General features: G+C 45.4%; 1 protein-coding gene across 7 annotated transcripts in view; it reads right to left on the bottom strand.

Annotated features, from left to right (window-relative positions):
- nf1a (neurofibromin 1a) overlaps positions 1-21,781 on the bottom strand; it is a 372,455-nt gene that overhangs the window by 306,689 nt on the left and 43,985 nt on the right. For all 7 annotated transcript variants that reach the window (XM_072469816.1, XM_072469815.1, XM_072469810.1 and 4 more), the window contains exon 2: positions 775-918. In XM_072469816.1, the coding sequence (XP_072325917.1) occupies positions 775-918 (144 nt within the window). The remainder of the gene's footprint in view (positions 1-774; positions 919-21,781) is intronic.

The raw sequence follows: 21,781 nt of genomic DNA, 5'->3' as shown, positions 1-21,781 counted from the left end.
GTGCACCATAATAGCCTAAGCAGAACAGATAAAGGAAGGAACTGATTAAATGATTCTATTAGTCTGTAGGAACCGAACAACAGACTTCAATTGTAAAGAGCACAAGGAAGTAATTTTGGCATCATTTTCCCAGCAACTAAAATGTATCGAGTTACAATGTAAAAATGCCAACTGGTAAGGTGCACTGTAAGAATTTACACTCAACCTTCAGCTAACATTATTAGGTTTTTCCTAATGGCAAGCCGCCAATTTGAACCACAGCCTCTCTGCTTCAGTCTCATCAAGCTGCCAAACGCAGACTGAGCAAGGGTTATATTCAGCATCCCAATTAATGTGTTTTCCAGAGAGAGAGAGAGAAAGGGAAAACTGAATGTCTTAATCTTTTTCTCGATTCCACAAGAGGCAAGGATGGTTCCGTTTCTCAAGGTCCTGATAACATTTGATCACATTTCCTAGAAACATTGCAGCAGCTATCCAAAAATGAAAGTTCCTCAAACATTTGACTCAATCCTGATGGTCAGGTCCCTCACTTCAATTAGTCAACTGTCACAAGAGCAAAGCTAAATCAAAAACTCCAAGTATCATACATACAAGCCTACCATCTCCAATCATTGATACCATTTCAGCCCCACCAGCTTTCTTTGATAGATCTTCTAAGAAATTAATTGATTTGGAGTGGAAAATGAAAGTTATCAACTCTACAAATCCACACACCCACCCTAAATTGCTTCCACCGTTTGCTGAAAACCAATCATGTTTCAACAGAAAACTTACCATGTTATTTACATTTTTCAAGATAGTGGTGAGGCCACTTATGACCAAGGAAAACTTGTACTTGGAAATATTGATGAGACATTCTTTGTTGTGTTCGGTGCTAACTTTGGAGTGTGTATTCTGCTGCCCACCTTTAATTGGAAGCTGGGGAAGGAAAAAGGCGAAATGTCATTTCATTGTGTTGAAATAAAATGTGACATAGTAGGTAAACTAGATTTAAAAGCTTTGCATGATGTTGGTTCATACGAACATATGAATTAGGAGTAGGCTACTTGGCCTATCAAGCCTGGTTCTGCCATTCAATAAGATCATAGCTGAACTGGCTTTATCCTCAACTCTATACTTTGCCTACCCCTGATAACATTTCACCCCCTTGCCAAGAATCTATCGATCTCTGCTCTTAAGATACCGGCTCAGACTCAACATTTGTTAGGATACCGGACAAGAACTCCAAACAATTTTTTTTAAATTTATACAACTGTGAGGAAAGGATACTTCACCCCAGTGGGGCGGCACGGTGGCGCAGTGGTTAGGACTGCTGCCTCACGCCGCCGAGGGCCCGGGTTCGATCCGAGCCCCAGGTCACTGCCTATGTGGAGTTTGCATGGGTCTCACCCCCACAACCCAAAGATGTGCAGGGTAGGTGAATTGGCCATGCTAAATTGCCCCTTAATTGGAAAAAAAAGAATTGGGCACTTAAATCTTTTTAAAATTAGGATACTCCACCCCATGAGTGATGCCTCTGGCCAATAGGTATATTTTATGTCAAAACAAACTTTAATTCTAACACAGAATTAACCACATTAACACCAAAGAGAATTGCTTTACAATGATCAGTTGAACAGTTCTTAAACACAAGGAAAAGCTTCCTGCTACTAATTCAAATTAAGAAACCCAATGCAGTTCAAATGCCACAAACAGATGACTTGCTTAATTGTGTAGAGACTGTTGGAGAGAAAGAGACACCCATTGAGTAGAAACTACATATCTGCTCAACCTAGCAGCCTTTGGCAAAACTGCTGTTCAATTTAAAATCCTTCTATTAATCAGACTCAAATCCTATGGGTAACCTGTAAAACTACAGACAGACCTGGCTCTCCCATTAATTACATCATCTGCATCTGACTAATATGTCACATGACCTGCTTAGCTAGGACTAAACGCAACCCCTCAAAAATTATCTGCTCTCCAAGGAATCTCCAGAAATTATAACAGTATATCATTAGCCCTTTATCTGTAACCAAGTAAGTGGTTGGAATTAATCATGGCCTCAACTTTTAAAACTTCTTAATTGCAGCTTTAGCAGACACAGCCTGGATATTATTACTGCAACAAATATATATCTTAACCCAGGCTTTTAATAACATTACTGCCACAAATATAAAATCTAATATATGACAATTTCTACGTTCATCACACTGCCTAAGATATTCAAAGATTCTGCTTCTGCTACGTTTGGAGGAAGAGAGTTCCAATGCCTCTCAACCCTCAGTGGAAAATAAATTTCCTCATTTATCTTAAATAGGCAACGGGTTTTTAAACAGGTTCAGAGGTATTAGTTTTGCATATACAGGTTTTCAAAACTGATTCGATGTTCCTTTATGACTGAACAAACAGCCAATACTTTCTCTCCTGCTTTTCTCAAAATTCAACATCTGATGACACATTCAGAAGACACCCTTTTATCACCAATACCCATTGCACAAATATCATGGCAGAAAGGTCAAGACCAACATGAGTGTCTGAACCATAACTAAATGGTCATAGTTTCCGATCAAGTTGGTTGATCCTAGCTTCAGTTAACTCTTTTTTTTTTTTTAATTTAGAGTACCCAATTCATTTTTTCCAATTAAGGGGCAGCATGGCCAATCCACCTAAACCTGCACATTTTTGGGTTGTGGGGGCGAAACCCACGCAAACACGGGGAGAATGTGCAAACTCCACACGGACAGTGACCCAGAGCCGGGATCGAACCTGGGACCTCGGCGCCGTGAAGCAGCAGGGTAACCCACTGCCCCACCGTGCTGCCCTAGCTTCAGTTAACTCTTAGTTAAATTGACTCGCTGTAATGAGGATGGGGTTATGTGGGGCAGATTTAAAAAATTAAGCCAAGCTTCCAATGATCCCTGCTTCACGTAGGTGGATACCAGACAAGCAAGCGACATCCCCTTCACATTCTATAATCAAAAGGCACCTTCACACGAATCCCATAAGGTTTCACATTTTAAATAAAATTCATTCTCATTAGGTGTATTATCTCTTGACAAGAAAAGGTTAATGGATTGGTCTTTTTTCATTGGCTCACAATCTGCCAATTTATACTTCACCAGATCTGCTTTTCACTTGCCTAAACCAAACCAGTCATCAATCGTTCTATCAGCAAGCATGCAGGTTCCACAGAGCTGCAATGTGAAACACACAAAAGCAGTTACTGGGCCCAAATCCCCGACTACCAACCAAGAATAGAATTATGATCCAAAGAGTCAGAACGCTTAAGCAAAAAAGGAAAAAAATTATGGAGAGGTCCCTCTCAGGAAAAGAATGTGTTGTTTCGATCAGTATTTGGTAGAAATCTTGTTCTTCCCCGAGAAAATATCTCAAAATGACTATACACAAAAGTGTTCAATGGCACAGTCAGAAAATATCTAGTTATCACTTATGAATGTTAAAAGCTAACTCGGCAAGTACCAGAAAAATTTGTCACTGCTTTAAATTGTTACTTCACATCCATATAAAATGAGGTTCTGCATTCTCCAAATCTAGCTCTCAAACCTTTTACCTGTTTCATAACACAATTGTCAGGTTTCAAAATTGTTCACAAGGCACATACTGCCTTCTGAAGCATTAGCACTCTATTCACAATTTACACACATCGGCAACTCAGATACACTATATACAATGCCTATATACACACAAATGCGCATAAAAACCAACAACCCTAGGGCAGCACAGTGTTGCAGTGGTTAGCACTGCTGCCTCACGGCGCCGAGGTCCCAGCTTCGTTCCCAGCCCTGGGTCACCGTCCATGTGAAGTTTGCACATTCTCCCCGTGTTTACGTGGGTTTCGCCCCCACAACTCACAAGATGTGCAGGGTAGGTGGATTGGGAACGCTAAATTGCCCCTTAATTGGAAAAAATGAATTGGGTACTCTAAATTTTTTTTTTTAAATTAAAAATTAAAACCAACTACCCACGCGCACAGCAACACACCCAATCCTCCACACAAGCATTTCCTGAACAGCCCTTTTCGTCCCCCCACCTCGTCCATACATTAAGTCCACTTACAAAATACCCACCAGACTGATGAATGTAGGAAATTGTCATACGTTTTGTATTTGTTGCAATAATGTTGTTAAAAAGCTTGGTTTAAGATACGTACAGGCAGTAGGTCGGCTGAAGCGGAGATTAAGGGGTCGTAAAAGTGAGGACCATTTACTAGTTTACAGATAGATGGTAAATAGAACATTCTTTTGGTTTTGGAGAATACCTGGGGTGCAGATGATTTATGAGGGATGGTGCTTAGTCCTGGATAAACAGGGCATGGGACATCTTAGTGGGAGGAAACCAAAGAATGCCTTATGATGTAATTAAGGGGTGAAGCCAGGTCTATCTGTAGTTTTGCAGTTTGCCACAGGATTTTAGTCTGACAAGACAGGGCTGCAGCTGTCGCCCGAAATGTTCTCTCCAAGATCTTTGCACAGAGAAACGCAAGTAACCTGATCGATAACTGTATTTATAAGTGATTTTGAATGATATTGGTTTGCTTAATTAAAATATATATAGTTGCAGGTGTAGGGAGTAAGTAACAGTTAATCCTTTTAGTTAATAACTGTAAGCTATTACTTTGTTGCTAATGTGACTGATTCTGTGTTCACATTCAAGTTTGAACAAAAAATATACCTAATAATAATCGTTATTAGTGTCACAAGTAGGCTTACATTAACACTGCAATGGAGTTATTGGTCAGTGTTGTCACTCCTGGGGCATACAAATTGTAAATTGTTGTTTCCCGCCTGAGATTCTAACAACACCCACTCCAACCTAGGCACAAATATCAGGTGCAACATACATGGTGGGTTGCTTCAAATGGCTGGTCCAAGAAAGACCACTGTCACAATGCTGCAGCAAGGTAGTGCATTGTTGAGACCAAGTTCAAGTCAGCGATCCTGACTGTGGGGTTGGAACCCTGCCCAGTGGCAGCGATTTTTGGGATCGCTGGTGTGCTGGAACGGCAGACGGGGGCAGGGGTGGATTTTCTGGCATTTGCTGCGTTGGTAGCATGAAGATAGATCCTTTTGGGCTTGAGGTTGGCGACATTGCCGAGTGCTTCGGCGTGGCTAAGGAACTTGATGGGAGTGTTTGCACCTCAAAACGGTCAAATACACCGAGGGGGATTGATTGAGGGGTTCTATCGAAGATGGCAGCTGTTTATATTGTACTTTAGTGAATTGGTCACTGTTAACTGTTGGGGGGGCGTGGGGGGATGTTATTCGCCTTTTGTGGAGTTAGTTCTGTTGGTTTGGGGCTGCTATGTTGTAAAAAAAAGTGCTCATGTCTTTTGTAACTTCTGCATAAAATGTGAAAAATGTAACAAAAATAATTTCCAAACAAAAAGACCAAGTTCAATCACCTTGAATACTTAACTACAAAGGCACTCAATTCTGAAACAGAGCATCTAAAGTTTAAAAAAACACTCCCATAATCATCATTCCCATTCTTTTGAAATTGTACCTTCCATCGCCACTGGATGTCCCAAAGAGCTGCACAGCCAATAAAGTACTTTTTGAAGCGCAGACACCTGAAATCTTGGAAAGGCATGCAGCTAAGATTCACACAGCAATGTGGTAATTTTTTTTTAAAAATAAATTTAAGAATACCCAATTCATCTTATCAAATTAAGGGGCAATTTTGCGTGGCCAATCCACCTACCCTGCACATCTTTGGGTTGTGGGGGTGAAACCCACGCAAACACGGGGAGAATGTGCAAACTCCACACGGACAGTGGCCCAGAGCCGGGATCGAACCTGGGACCTCGGCGCCGTGATGCAGCAGTGCTATCCACTGCGCCACCGTGCTGCCCTTTGATCACCATCCCTGAGACTAGCATTAACTTTCAGATTTATTGAATTTAAATGTCACCAGCTGCCAAGTGTGGGATTTGAACTCATGTACCTAGAGAGTGACCTGCGCCCTTGTATACTAATCTAACGATATGACCACTACACTACCATCTCCCCACAAAAGCTGCAAAATAGTACAAAAAACACTTTGTAACACAGCTTTGTACAACTAAATTTAGGCAAATTTTCTCATTTGTTCAACAAATTATTATAAAGTAATACTCCAATATCTTATAAGGATCAAACTAAAATACATGACACTGAGTTTATTTGCAATCTACACATTTGATTCCCAAGTACAGAAGCAAATCAAATGCAACTTTGACCTCCAAATACAATTCATTCTTTTCGATGTTGTGACTCTCTTCAGTAATATTTCCAGGGCAGATTTCAACAAGCTATTCAGACGGATACAGGAAACCCATCCACACAGCATTCAACTTGTTAAAACTGATGTCAAAAAGTACTGCCCACTGAACAGTGGACACATTGTTTCACTTGCAGAGTGGAATTCCTTAGAGGTCAAAGTCCAACCATTTCCCTTGTGTGTGGAAAGCCAGAGCCAGTTGTGTATGATGCTAAGGATTGTACCACAGAAGACCATGAACTGAATCTTCTTTAGTGAATTTAATTGCAAAATTGGTACGGAAGCACAAAAGGATTAACCCTTTAATGGCTTCAATGATGACTAAGCCTCAAAATATCAAACACTCACCACAGTTATCGACCAAATGTCTGATCCAGAGGTGGTGTGGTTATAAATCTATAGACTTTGGCCTGTAATTTCCTCGGATTTGCAATCTCCGGCGGATTGTCACTCTGGATGGACTTACCCACGTTGAAAGTCCAAATCCTGTCTCACCCAAGCTTGCTCCCTCAGGCTGGGCAAGACAGGAGCAGCGAAGCGCACTCCCAGATGCATCAGTGCAGAGTAACCAGGAGAGCGGGTGGGGATGGGGGTCAAACCAGGAGAGAGATGGGGGGATACGGCGCATGACAAGTGTCCCGTGTGGGGCCAGTCTGGGTTTCTAAATTAGTTATTGGGTAACTTGACCACACAAAGGTAGCTGAAACCTATTGAAAGTTAATCTTACTTATTTTAGACTGCACTGGGGGACGAGACAGGGATGCCCCCTCTCCCCACTGTTGTTAGCGCTAGCGAATTGGCAATTGCTCTGAGAGCCTCAGGGGGTGGAGCACAGAGTCTCGCTCTATGCAGACGGCCTACTTCTGTATGTATCGGACCCATTAGAGGGGATGGAAGAAATCATGAGGATTCTGGGGGAATTTGGCCGGTTTTCAGGGTATAAGCTAAATATGGGGAAAAGTGAGATATTTGCAGTCCAGGCGAGGGGACAGGAGAGGCGATTGGGGGAGCTGCCCGTTTAGATTAGTAGGGGGAAGGGACCTAGGCATTCAAGTGGCGCGGGAATGGGACCGGCTGCATAAATTAAATCTGGCCCGGCTAGTAGACCAAATGAAGGACGATTTTCGGAGATGAGACGCGCTCCCGTTGTCATTAGCTGGGAAGGTGCAGATGGTGAAGATGACGGTCCTCTCGAGATTCCTGTTCGTGTTTCAATGTGTCCTTTTTTAAACGGGTCAACAAAGTGATCACCGGCTTTGTTTGGGCGGGCAAGAGCCCACGGGTAAGGAAGGTAATGCTGGAGAGGAGTCGGGGAGAGGGCGGGCTGGCGCTGCCAAATTTTAGAACTATTACTGGGCGGCAAATATAGCCATGATCAGAAGTGGGTGGTGAGGGAGGGGTCAGCATGGAAGCATATGGAGGCGGCTTCATGCAAGCGCACCAGTTTGTGGCCGTTGGTAATTGCGCCTCTGCCGTTCCCGCCGGCACGGTACTCCGCCAGCCCCGTAGTAGTGGCAGCCCAGAGAGTCTGGGGGCAATGGAGGAGACATGTGGGAGCATCGGTGCTGGTTTAGCACAGGGCTAAATAGCTGGCTTTTAAAGTAGACCGAGGCAGGCCAGCAACATGGTTCAATTCCCGTACCAGCCTCCCCGAACAGGCGCTGGAAGTTACTTTTCACAGTAACTTCATTTGAAGCCTACTTGTGACAATAAGCGATTTTCATTTTCATTTCATTTCTGGTCCCCAATCTGTAATAATCACCGGTTTGCCCCGGGAAGTATGGATGGGGGCTTCCAGATATGGCAGAGAGTAGGGATTGAGAGGGTGGGGGACATGGTTATAGAGGGGAGCTTTCCGAGTATGAGGGCGCTGGAGGAAAAGTTTGGGTTGGTGAGGGGAAACAAATTCAGGTATCTGCAGGTGCGGGACTTCCTACGTAAACAGGTGTCAACCTTCCCGCTCCTACCGCTAAAGGGGATTCAGGACAGGGTAGTTTCCAGAGGGTGGGTAGGAGAAGGGAGCGTCTCGGACATTTACAAGAAACTTATGAGGTCAGAGGAGACGGAGACCGAGGAGCTGAAGCGCAAGTGGGAGGAGGAGCTGGGAGGAGAGCTAGAGGATGGTCTAAAGGCGGACGCGTTGAGTAGAGTCAACGCGTCCACAACATGTGCCAGGCTCAGCCTGATACAACAGGCTCACATGACAGTGGCCCGGATGAGCAGATTCTTTGGGGTGGAAGACAGGTGTGCAAAATGTGCGGGAGGACCAGCGAACCATGTCCACATGTTTTGGGCATGTCCGAAGCTTAGAGGATTTTGGCAAGGGTTTGCAGATGTCATACCCATGGTGTTAAAAACAAGGGTGGTGCTGAGTCAAGAGGTGGCGATTTTCGGAGTGTCTGAAGACCCGGGAATCCAGGAGGAGAAAGAGGCAGACGTTCTGGCCTTTGCTTCCCTGGTAACCCGGAGATGGGTACTATTAACTTGGAGTGACTCAAAGCCCCCGAAGTCGGAGACCTGGCTAGCTTTCTCTGTTTGGAGAAAATCAAGTTCGCCTTGAGAGGGTCACTGTTAGGGTTCGCCCGGAGGTGGCAACCGTTCGTCGACTTCTTCGCGGAAAATTGATCATCAGCAGAAGGGGGGGGGGGGGGAAAGAGTTAGTTTAGCTTAGAGTAGGGGTTAATAAAGATGGGACCTGTAAGGGAGGGAGACGGCTTTTGCACTATGTTTATAGTTTCATGTACATTGTTTATTGTGTTGTGGTTATAGTACCAAAAAATACCTCAATAAAATGTTTATTTTTTTTTAAAGTTAGTTATTTACTATACAAAAATAATAAAGCTTAAAATAGTCAAAAACGGAAGCAACTAGTTAAACATCGAAATAACAGTAACGGAAAAGAATCAATACTAATGGCAGTTAAATGTGAATATACACAGGTAACAATCTAATAATGTCACAGCATGTACTAATGACATCAGCAATGGATCGACTTAATTCAACTGAACCTATGGGTGCAGGAGTAGGTTGAGTATCTGTGCATGATTGTCCCTTGGCTGAAGTAGAGTCCACTGGAAGACCTAATACAACAGGAATCACTTCTTGTTGAATTTGCACAGCAGCTTTTCCTGATAAGCTCCAATGGTAACTCTATAATAAGGACTACAAAGCAGGCCTTGACTTCATCGACCCAAGTTTGTGTTCAGCAATCACTTCTCCAACACCACAATGTCCCTTTATATTTGGTGCAGTCCATTAACAATTAAAACCCTAATTCCAACTTAAGTACTAGAGAACATTAACTCTTTCCTAACATTTGGGATCTGGAACTTTTGCTGTCTCAGACATGGTGTAGACAAATATGATCTTGGTGCCTGTGAACAACTCTTCCACTGTCCGATTTCACTACCAAAGATACTGGACCACTTTGATAAAAGAATAACTCCAGGTCGGCAAAACTGGTTACTGCCAAAATTCCTGATATAAACACAATTATTTGGGTTAAAACATTTCTTCTTAGCATGCTAATCATGTGTCTCTTTCTGCTGTTCTTGCCTCCTTCCCACTTTTGTTTTGACATCTGGATACAAAAGATCCTGGTGAGACTTTGGTCTTCTACCCATTAATAATTCAGCTGGTGAGGATCCCGTATTATTTGTTGTATGATACGATATTGAAGCAACAACCTCAAGAGCTTGGTCCCTAAAGTATCATCTGTCATCCTCTTCAATCCTTCCTTCAATGTTTGAACAGCTCACTCTGCCAAAACATTTGAAGCTGGATGAAAAAGCGTGGTGCACACATGGTGTATTCAACTCCTTTGCATTAACTCTTGGAACAACTTGCTCGTAAATGCTGTGCCATTATCAAAAACTAGAGAATCTTGTAATCCATGACTAGGCATAGCTTCTCCATGGCACTCGAAGCTCTATTGTTGCTCATGCATACTTCTAACCACTTAGAATGTGCATCCACAATAACTAAACACGTGATCCATGAAAGGACCTTCAAAATCCACATGAAGTCTCGACCAAGCACAATCAGGCCACTCCCAAGGATGTAATGGTGCTAGTAGCGCCATCTAGTGGTTAGATTGACATGCATAACAGGCATTCACTTTGTTCTCCAATTCCAGAATTTACAGTGATGAAGAAGACGATTCAGCCCATCGATTCTGCATCGGCCCTTGGAAAGAGCACGCCTCCACCCTATCCCCATAACCCAGTAACCCCACCTAACCTTATGGACACTAAGGGGCAATTTAGCAAGGCCAATCCACCTAAACTTCACATCTTTCAACTGTTGGAGGAAACCGGAGCACCTGGAGCAAACCCACGCACACTCAGGGAGGAAGTGCAAACTCCACAGAGACAGTCACCCAAGGCCTAAATTGAACCCAGGTCCCTGGAGCTGTGAGGCAGCAGTGCTTAACCACTGAGCCACCGTGCCGCTCCTGTTCCATATTCGGTCGCCAAACATATGACCTGCCTAGACTTTTTGAAGCGCCTGGATTAGTCTCATGAATTTCATCCATTATTTGTGAACAACCAAGGGGTGAAATAACCACTCCCACCCCCCACAGTGTGCAACCATCCTGCACAATTAACTAGTCTCTGCACCTCACATAAGGCTTCAGCCCACCATCTTCTATGATAGATGACCATCCTTACATCAGAAATCTTTTAACTCACCATGGTTAGGGAGCTGCCGCAATTCAGCAACAAAGTAAGCTAGACTGTCCCGTCTTCCAAAAATGCCTGTGGAATTTCAAATGTTGCACAATAACGGAGGGCTTCGGATTGTGATGATTCAGAACGAGTGTAACTAAATCTGAAAATGAAATGCCCTCCAGTTTCTGTGTAACTAAATTTCTCACTAGCTTGCAAGTCTTCGCCCCACACATACACACAGGAGAACTGAGCACTTTAGCCTCATCTGCAATCCCATTGGCCAACAAAAAAAAGTGTTCCAACCTTTTCACATATTCAGTCCAGTTCTCGTTCCCTTCCACAAACTCACTGATAGGCCCAAACATAGCCATGGCGCTGCTAACTTGTCTTCCGTCAGTAAACCTAGCAAAACTTTATGCTGAAACTCAGATTGTTTTATTCTCGCGGCCACAAAGATGTGGTGGGTTGACCACAAAAAGGTAGTTGAAACGCATTGAAATGAATCTTCGTTAATATATAAAAATAATAATGTTTAAAATATAGCAAGGACTCAAAAACAAGAGCAGCAACTTAAACATGAAAGTAACAGTAATGGAAATGAATCAGAACGAATGGCAATTAAATACAGATATACACAGGCAACAACTAATGACAACACAGCACTTACTGATGACATCAGCAATTGGTTTAATTAAGAAGATACATAACAATAACATTGGGCAGCATGGTGGCACAGTGGTTAGCATTGCTGCCTATGGCGTTGAGGACCCGGGTTCGAATCCAGGCCCCGGGTCACTGTCTGTGTGGAATTTGCACGTTCTCTCGTGTTTGTGTGGGTTTCACCCCCACAACCCAAAAATGTGCAGGATAGGTGGATTGGCCATGCTAAATTGCCCCTTATTGGAAAAAATAATTGGGCACTCAAATTTTTTTTTTTTTTTTTAAAAGTGCTCATACTTCCACTTGTGACCATGGAGTGATTGGTCACATAAAGGGCTGTTCCTGTACAAAGTCACAGAAAAAGGCTCTTTTTACCCACATCCGGGTGGAATTTTGATGAAAAGGCGTAGGTGAATGTTAGAGGAGTAGTTTACCCCTGGAGTGGTATGTCTTCTGATCAGTGGACCTGGCAGAAAACAGAGAGAGGTTTGGCTGGAAAGTTGAAACAGTCTTGTGCTTCACAGATGGTCTCTTCCAGCATGCAGATGGGGGAGGGGCAAGCTGTAAGGCCCCAGATACAGGAACCAATGACTTTTATCAAGGAGGAATTCCATAAACAGAGGAAAGAAATATATCAGGATTATGCAAAGGCCATTGCAGAAGCGGTGGCACCTCTGAAGAAGTACTTTGGGGCGGATGGAGAGGCGTTTGGAGGTGCAGGGGTCACAGATTCGGGAGATTGAAGGAGTGATCTCGGACAACAGCGATCGTGTGGGGGCTCTGGAGGCGGCGGTGGGGCTCCAAGGAGACCTTTGTAAAACGCTGAGGGCAACGGTGGAGGAGCAGGAGAATGCCTCGAGAAGGCAGAACCTGTGTATAGTGGGCCTGCCTGAAGGAGTGGAAGGTGCCAGTGCCACGAGGTACGTCTCGAGGATGCTGGCGGGACAGGTGGCAGAAGGGGTGCTAGATGAGGCACCTGAAGTGGACCGAGCGCATAGGTCTCTGAGGCAAAAGCCTAGAGCTGGGGAGCCGCCGCGGGCGGTGACCGTGAGACTCTATGAATTTGTGGAGAAAGAGAAAATTCTACGGTGGACCAGGGAGAAGTGTAGCTGCGACTGGGAGGGAAATAACGTTCGGATTTATCAGGACATCGGAGCAGAGTTGGCAAAACGGCAAGCAGGTTTCAACAAGACCAAGGCGGTGCTGTACCGGCGGCAGATCAGATTTGGGGTGCTCTACCCGGCGAAATTATGGGTGACGTTCGGAGGCTGGGAGTATTATTTCAAGATCCCCAGATGCAGCCGAAGACTTCATTAAGGAGCATAAACTGGGGGAGAACTGAGTGGACAATGCTTGGGAACCGAGGTGCTGGCACTATATAATGGTCGGGAGCATGTTTGAAGTGGGTGTAGGGATTGGGGGATTGTCGCCTTTTTTGGTGGGGGGGAGGGGGTTTCTGTTCAATGTTGTGATTGTAAGGAGTTGTAGGGGTGAAAAGTTTATGTGGGGATGGGTGTTTCCATCCCCCCTCCTGTTTTATGAGACTGTTTGTGTTTAACATCTGTTTGTTTGCTTTTGGAGAAGGCTACCTGGAGTTCAGGAGTTTATGAGGGGGTTGCTGGCAGCAATCCCGGATTTGGCCACGTACCAGCTGATCATGGGAGGAGATTTTAACTGTGTCCTGGAGCCGAGGGTGGATAGATCGAGCCCCAGGTCGATGGGTAAGGTACGAATGGCAAGAGAGCTGGGAAGATTTATGGAGAGGGTGGGTATGATGGATCCATGGCGCTTTCAGAACCCAGGGGAAAGGGAGTATTCCTTCTTTTCACACGTCTATAAGGTGTATTCGAGGATTGATTACTTTGTAGTGAGTCGGGAGATTTTGGTTGGGGTGGAGGGGGCAGAGTAAACGGGGATAGTTATCTCGGACCATGCACCCCACTGGCTGGATATTCAGTTCAGTACGGGACGAGAGTCGAGGCCGGGGTTGAGGTTTGATTCGGGGTTGCTAGCAGATGGAGGTTTTTGTGATGGGGTGTGGTTGGCGATTAGGGATTATGGGGAGTTCAATCAGAATGGGGAGGTGTCGACGGGCATTTTTTGGGACGTACTGAAGGCAGTGGTCCGGGGAGAAATTATCTCATTTACAGTTTGTGCGAATAAGGAGGGCGGAACATGACCATCTAGTGAGCGAGATAGTGGAGGTGGACAGGGAATATTTGAAGAGGTGCCCACCGTGGAGGGATTGGCGTGGAGGAAAAATTGCAGGGGCAATTTGACAGGCTGACAACGGGTAGGGCAAGAGGGGTGCAATATGAGTATGGGGAGAAGGCGAGCCACATGCTGGCGCACCAGCTGCAGAGGCAGGCTGCGTCCAGGGAAATATTGAAGATCCGGGCTGGGGCTGGGGATGTGGTGTCAGAGCCAGGGAAGATAAATGAGGCATTTAGAGAATATTACCTGGGACTTCATGAGGCAGATACAGGAGGAGAGGAGGGGACATGGTTTCTGGACGAGCTGGTACTTCCCCAGGTGGAGGAAGCAAAGAGGCAGGCGTTGGGAGGAGCCCCTGGGGCTGAGGGAGGTGCTGGTTAGTATCAGGGATATGAAGGCGGGGAAGGCCCCTGGGCCGGGTGGGTAACCGGCAGAATTTTATAAGGCATTTGCGGCAGACCTGGCACCACATCTGCTGGGGGCATTTAATGAAGCATTGAAGAAGGGGGAGTTGCCGGAGATGATGAAGCAGGCAGTAATCACACTAATCCCCAAAAAAGAGGATCCAGTGGAATGTGGGTCGTATAGAACCATATCACTATTGAACACATAGAACATACAGTGCAGAAAGAGGCCATTCGGCCCACTTAAGCCCTCACTTCCACCCTATCCCCGTAACTCAATAACCCCTCCTGACCTTTTTGACAATAAGGGCAATTTAGCATGGCCAATCCACCTAACCTGCACGTCTTTGGACTGTGGGAGGAAACCGGAGCACCCGGAGGAAACCCATGCAGACACGGGGAGAACGTGCAGACTCCACTCTGTGGGGAATCGAACCTGGGACCCTGGCGCTGTGAAGCCACAGTGCTATCCACTTGTGCTACCGTGCTGCCCTAAATGTGAAATTATTGGCTAAGTTGTTGGCAGGGTGGATGGAGGATTGTGTCCCAGGGTGGTTGCAGTAGATCAAACAGGCTTCATGAAGGGCAGGCAACTCGTGAGTAATATAAGACGGCTGTTGAATGTGGTGATGAATCCGTCGAGAGCTCTGGTACCGGAGGTGGTGGTGTCCATGGACGCGGAAAAAGCATTTGATCGGAGTGGTGGTACTTGTTCGAAGTTTTGGGAAGGTTTGGGTCGAGATTTGTGGCATGGGTGCGGTTGCTGTATGTGGCGCCAAGAGGGATGGTGAGGACGAATCATATGATCTCACGAAGCTTTGACTTACACAGGTGAACGAAGCAGGGGTGCCCGCTGTCGCCGCTGCTATTTGCGCTGGCCATAGAGCCATTGGCGATGGCTCTCAGGGGGTCGGCAGAGTGACAGTGGATAATGAAGTGACAGAGGGAGCATCGGGTGTCGCTCTATATGCCGATGACCTCTTGCCGTATGTTTTGGATCCGTTGGACAGTATGGGAAGGATTATGGGTGTGTTGGGGAAGTTTGGTGGGTTCTCGGGATACAAGCTGAATGTAAGGAAAAGCGAGGTATTCCCAGCGAATGAGCTGGCACAGTACTATTTACGGTAGCGAGGGATAGGTTTAGGTACTTGGGGATTCAGAGAGCGAGGGAATGGACGGGGCTCCATAAGTGGAACTTAACGAAGCTGGTGGAGGAGGCCAGGGAGGATCTTAAGAGGTGGGACACACTGCACTTAACGTTGGCAGAAGGGTCCAAGTGGTGAAAATTAATATTCTGCCGAGGTTCTTGTTTATCTCCCGATCTTTATACCAAAGGCCTTTTTTCGGAAAGTGGACACAATCATCTCTCACTTTGTATGGGCGGGGAAGGTGCCACGGGTGGGGAGGACCCTGCTACAGAGGCAGAGGCAGCAGGGGGGCTTGTCGTTGCCAAACTTGCTTCATTATTATTGGGTGGCGAATGTGGACAAGGTGGGCCGGTGGTGATAATGAGATGAAGTAGAGTGGGATAGGATGGAGGAGGAATCTTGTAAGGGGTCTAGTTTGAGGGCAATGATGACGGCAGCATTGCCAGTGGCTCCAGGTAGGTTTCAGGGAGCCCAGTGGTGCAGTTCACGGTGAAGATATGGAATCAGCTGAGGAGGCATTTTCGGGTGAAAGTGTGTCGGTGCTAACGCCGCTGTGCGAGAATCATGGGTTTGAGGCCGGGGGGGGGGGGGGTAAGTGTATACAGGAGGTGGAGGGAAGTGGGGCTGGTCAAGGTGAGGGATTTGTATTTGGAGAAAGGGTTCGCCAGTCTGGAGAGGTTAGAGCTACCGAGGGGTAGCGAGTTCAGGTATCGACAGGTTAGGGACTTTGCACGAAAGGTCTGGAAGGGGTTCCCTAGATTGCCGGGATACACCCTGCTGGAGCGACTGCTGGTTCCGGATGTGGAACGGGAGGGGAGGGAAGAATTGGGGATATATATAAGTGGCTGGGGGAGCAGGGAGGTGAGCGGGTGATGAAGATCAAGGAGAAATGGGAAGCGGAGTTGGGAATGGAGATCAATTGGAGAGTATGGAGTGAGACACTGCGAAGGGTAAACGGGACCTCCTCTTGTTCAAGGATGACCTGATACAGTTTAAGGTGGTGCACAGCGTGCATATGACTCGGGCGAGAATGAGCGGATTCTTTCAGGGGGTAGCAGATGCGTGAGAGAGGTGTGGGCGGGGGCCAGCGAATCATGCGCACATGTTTTGGGGTTGTGAAAAATTGGGACGATTCTGGGTGGGAGTGTTCGGGGTCTTAGCCAGGATAGTGGAAAAGGGAGTGGACCCGGACCTTTTGGTGGCGATATTTGGGGTTGCAGAGAAGCTGGAGCTCATGGAGAGGAGGAAGACCGATGTCTTGGCCTTCGCCTCTGATTGCACGGGCGACAAATTTTGCTGGAGTGGCGATCGTCATCGCCACCGGGGGTAGCAGCATGGTTGGGTGACCTGTATGACTTCCTGCAGTTAGAGAAGATAAAGTATGAGTTAAGGGGCTCAGCAGGGGAGTGTGAGAAAAGGTGGGGGATGTTTGTGACCGTGTTTGAAGAGCTGTTCGTCGCAGGGGGGTGGGGGGTGATAAAGGAGAAAAATCTGTACAAACTGTATAGTTGATTGTTGGGAAGAATGTTTCCCGGGGTGTATATTTGCTGTAACCGCCTTTGATACAAGTTTGAATAAAATGCGTTTCTAAAAAAAAAAGTTAGAAGTGCTTTTTTTTTATTTTACTTCTAACTTTTTCAGAATAATTAGCAGGGCAAAACTGGTCAAACCATCCGAAGTTAGTGATTTGAACCGCTTTCTCGGATGGTTCCCAGCCCAGCAAAATTGTCCAGGGGAAGTTCGCTCTTCTGGTCAATTGCAGGGTATTCCCTGACTTGGAAACTTTCAATAGGGATTCCCCAGTGCATCACTGGTATACCCCCTCCCACAAAAAGCGATACCAGGAAACCAGGACGTTATGTGCCCATGTCTCAATCCTTTCCAACCATGTCTACTTTAAAAACTGTATTTTCCCATTTATCGTAGACCATCCATCATTTCATCTCCAGGAGTGTATGTCAGCAATCTAGGTTCCATGAATGACATGTTTCAGCTAGTTGGTAGGTGTCATGCAAGCGAGGGAAGAGATGATGTAGAGGTTGAGGGCATGTTGTGAATGCCAAATCGAAACTTAAAAGTCACCTCGTCTAAAAGGCTCAGTGAGTTTACCAAGTAAATACCTACAACATACAAATCAGGAAGGTTCCAGATTTGATGCTAGTCAGTGAGGTGTTTGCAGATTTGAATGAAGTGAACCCCAGTGCCTCTGGATTACAGAACAAAGGAAAAAGATCTAATGATGCAGATGGTAACCCCTGCTAGCATTAACAACACAAAGGAATATAATCTGCACTGATGCTCTCATTGTAGAATTGTCTGCCAGCATTCACGAGATGAATAATGGACACTTGAGAGATACCATAGTGTGAGAAATCAAAATCTTTGGGAAAGCAGTTTAAGAAAAAAGGACACGTTTAAATCTTTAATGAATCACTGACATTGTAAAATACCAGAGCATTCCAGTATTAGTGAACATACTTTTGCCAGGATTACTAAGAATTCCATTCTGAAACATCTACGCCTTGACACGTCTCTCCAATCGACCATTTCTTTGGTCATCTATCTCCATTACTTGTCAATGTCTGCTCGCTCTGCTAAACTGAATGGGATTTGAATTAAGTGCTGAAAGTGGTTTGCAGCCAGAGAGCCCTTCATGGCTCTACATTTGCAATGTAGATTGTTGCACAAAACCAGTGTTTCAGGATATGACAACACTGCAGCAGGTCTCCCAATGTGAGAAGCAGCACATGCTCAGAATTCTAACTCGCGCCACAAAAAGGTAATGTAACCAGATAAACCATTAGCTGCCTCTAAGCAGTCAACAACCCGGATTGATCAAGGCTTTCACCCCACTCTCCTGTTCCCCAGCCCCCAAGGGAATTACTTTTTTTTAAACCACTCCCAGGTGTGAGGAAGAGCCTCTACACAATACATTAACTGAATTATTTTTCTCTTTTTGCATAATCATGGACCAGTTGGCCATTTTTTTCACTATTCTTTTTGTTATTTAAAAAGACATGAAAGATTGTGTCCATTGCTCAATGGCTCGCTTTTCAAAAACTGAGAATATAATCATTTTATGTAGGGGTTACTACTGAAGAGAGAGTTTGGTTGCAGGTAACTTCATCTTTACTTTGCTGTGTCACTGTCTGTGCTACACAACATTACTAAAGGCTACAGAGTGTTAGCACTCTATTTAAGGTAGAGTCCAAAACAACAAGTTAACATCCCTGGTCCACTGATTTTCATGAACTGCCGAGCTTCACTTTTGCAGTTGCAGGATAGCAAATGGAATATACAAATAAATTATTCCCTTGTTCGGACTTCTGTTCTGACTTGTGCATACAAATGACAAAGCACAATATCTTGATTGGCTATCTACTTTTATAGGTTTGAAGCAGTATCTAGTTAATATTTGATTTTATATCTCATCACAGAACAAACTCTGGTTCACTACCGTTATGTGATAACAAAGTGGTAGAATAGCTGGGGGCTTCTGGACAAGTCACAAAACAATACCTTAAGTGTAGATAAAGCAAAAAAAACTGATAATCAGTCATTTGAGTCAGGAACCATAGAATTCCTACAGTGCAGAAGGCCATTTGGCCCATCGAATCTGCACCAACCCTCTAAAAGAGCAGCAAACCCAGGCCCATCCCGCCGCCCTGTCCCCGTAACCCCAAAACCCCACCTAACCGGCACATCTTGAAATCATGGGAGGAAACCGGAGCACCCGGAAGAAACACACAGACACAGGGAAGTGCAAACTCTGCACAGTCACCAAAGGTCAGAATTGAACCTGGATTCATGGTGCGGTGATGCAGCAATGCTAACCACTGTGCCACCCCATGTACCAACCTGCTGCCCCAATGGAAACCCATTAGAGATCAGGATTTACAATTTATTAACAAAATTTATCAAGTTGCAACACTTGCTATGATTTACCAGTCAGGTAGTTGCAATATGTAATCTTCATCCTTTGGAAGTGCAAAACACAGGACCCAATAGTCACAGGCAATGACTGGTCCTTTCTACATTGCTCTATTCCAGAGACCCTTTCCAGAAAACACCAGAGTGCTTCCTGTGATCCTAGGTTTGTCATTTAATCAACCAAAAAGCTCACGGTATCACCAGTAACATAGTCATCTTCTGTATGTTAGTGTTATCAATGGTGGAACTACTATACTGGGACGGTTTTCCGATCACCTATCCACTTAAGAGATTCCAAGAGTCCATTCCTTCAATGGCACTGTAGCCACCTGGGTTGGCCACTTCCCGACTTAAAATGGAGATCCGCAAAGACTACAGGGAAATTCAGCCAACACAGGCAAAAACTAGCAAGTGCAGAAATCCTGTGTATTAGAACTTGCAAAAGCCCAGACAGCATTGAAACTCACAGCCATCTGCATACTAATGAGTGATCCCCGGGAACAATCAAAACATTTAAAGTGAATAAGGCCAAGCCAGACTCCTCGGCGCCAGCAGGAGCCAAGACAAAGGAAGGCCAACGGACACCCAGGGACCGCCCAACGATCAGGGAACAATTCCAGTATTGGAGAAATCGATCCAAGTGATCGGAACGTAGTCCAATCACTTGGAACCAGATACGGGGTCCGCCCCGATGGGGCGAGAAGCCCCTGGGGACTATAAAATAGAGTCCCCAAGTTCAAATCGTCCTTCTTGGCAGGGTCACTCAGCAACTCGAATCAACCCTTGAGAGTGAACTGCCTAAGCTGCCGCATCAACCAAGTAAGTCCCCAGTCTGCGCACGCTACGAGATAGGCGCTCCTAGCTACCAGTCCATACCAGCTTTTGAATCCTGCAGACTCAGATCGAACGAAAGACCACTTGTTCCCCTGATCTGGCGGGCCAGTTCCGAAGCTAAGTATAGGCCTTTTAGTGATAGAGAATAGTCTAGAAAGTAGAGTTTATGCATGAGTAGTGATTTACTGTGTATAATAAATGTGTTTTGATTTGAATCTTACGAATTGGTATGTTGAGTTACTGTTCAGTACTTGAACTTGAACCTCGTGGCGGTATCATAAAGATACCTGGCGACTCTAGAGCAAAGGTTATAGAAACAGAGCAAATTCAGTAAAGACCCAACGGGCAACAAATTAAGAGCCAACCAAAGTTAGCAACAGCACGGTCTTGTAACACTGGAAGTCAGACACACAAAGTGGGAGGATTTACATGCAATGCATGCAATTATATTATTAATTATATTATGAATTATAAAGGTGAAGCACAGAGAGCTCTTGAACCAAATGTAATTGAGAGAAGATGCAGTGATGGGCTAGTGAAACTTTAGAAAGGGTAGAATACAAGCAGTAGTGTTTCAGATTAGAAGTTTATGGAGGAGGAAATGATTTTAAAAAGTCAGAAAAAGAGTGATATGGTCAAATCTGCAAAAGACACAGATAAGGGTCTCTGCAGGAAGCAGGCTGCAGTGGAAGCAGAGAGGGGTTGGTGGTGGTGTGGGTCGGGGGGAGGGTAGATGTTGAAGCAGCTGGTCTTCATGATGGAGAAGACTCAAGATTAAAAGTTTAGCTCTGGGACAATTACAGACTGATTCAGCTTGAAATGTTGACCAGTGAGGAATGGAATCAATGGCAGGGGTGTGGAGTTGATGGTGGAAGCCAAAAACAATAATCTTTGGTACTCTCCATGTTTAAACTGAACAAATTGAGAGATATTCAAAACGAAGTGTTAGACAAGCAGTCTGAGGAATGTTACTACACACTGGGCTAGTGCGCGGTCAGTTCCAGCCCCACATGACCCAGAGTTGCAACACAAGTGATATTAGATGTTTTTTTAAATTACCGGAGGACATTGCAGTTAAACTGCAATCACCTGCTTTGTAAATTTAACACAAGTAACCCTTTATTATTTAACAGTAATATAATTAAACTGACAAAAATGTAAATGATTACCTAATACCCCTTACCCAACTCACCCCATTGTAACACACATACATACACTGGTTTTAGAATAATGCAGTCCCTTTACTTCGATAGAGAGAGAACGAGAGGGACAGAGAGAGAACGAGAGGGACAGAGAGAGAACGAGAGGGACAGAGAGAGAACGAGAGGGACAGAGAGAGAACGAGAGGGACAGAGAGAGAACGAGAGGGACAGAGAGAGAACGAGAGGGACAGAGAGAGAACGAGAGGGACAGAGAGAGAGAGACAGAGAGAGAGAGAGAGAGAGAGAGAGAGAGGGACAGAGAGGGCAGAGAGAGAGAGAGAGAGAGAGAGAGAGAGGGAGAGAGAGGGGCAGAGAGAGAGAGAGAGAGAGAGAGGGAGAGGGAGAGAGAAAGGGACAGAGAGAGGACAGAGGGAGGGACACAGAGAGGGGAGGGACGGAGAGAGAGGGGGGGGACGGAGAGAGAGGGGGGGGGACGGAGAGAGAGGGGGGGACAGAGA

This window comes from Scyliorhinus torazame, chromosome 12 (assembly GCF_047496885.1).
Source record: "Scyliorhinus torazame isolate Kashiwa2021f chromosome 12, sScyTor2.1, whole genome shotgun sequence".
Lineage (NCBI taxonomy): Eukaryota > Metazoa > Chordata > Chondrichthyes > Carcharhiniformes > Scyliorhinidae > Scyliorhinus > Scyliorhinus torazame.
This window is presented reverse-complemented; position numbering and strand designations above follow the sequence as displayed.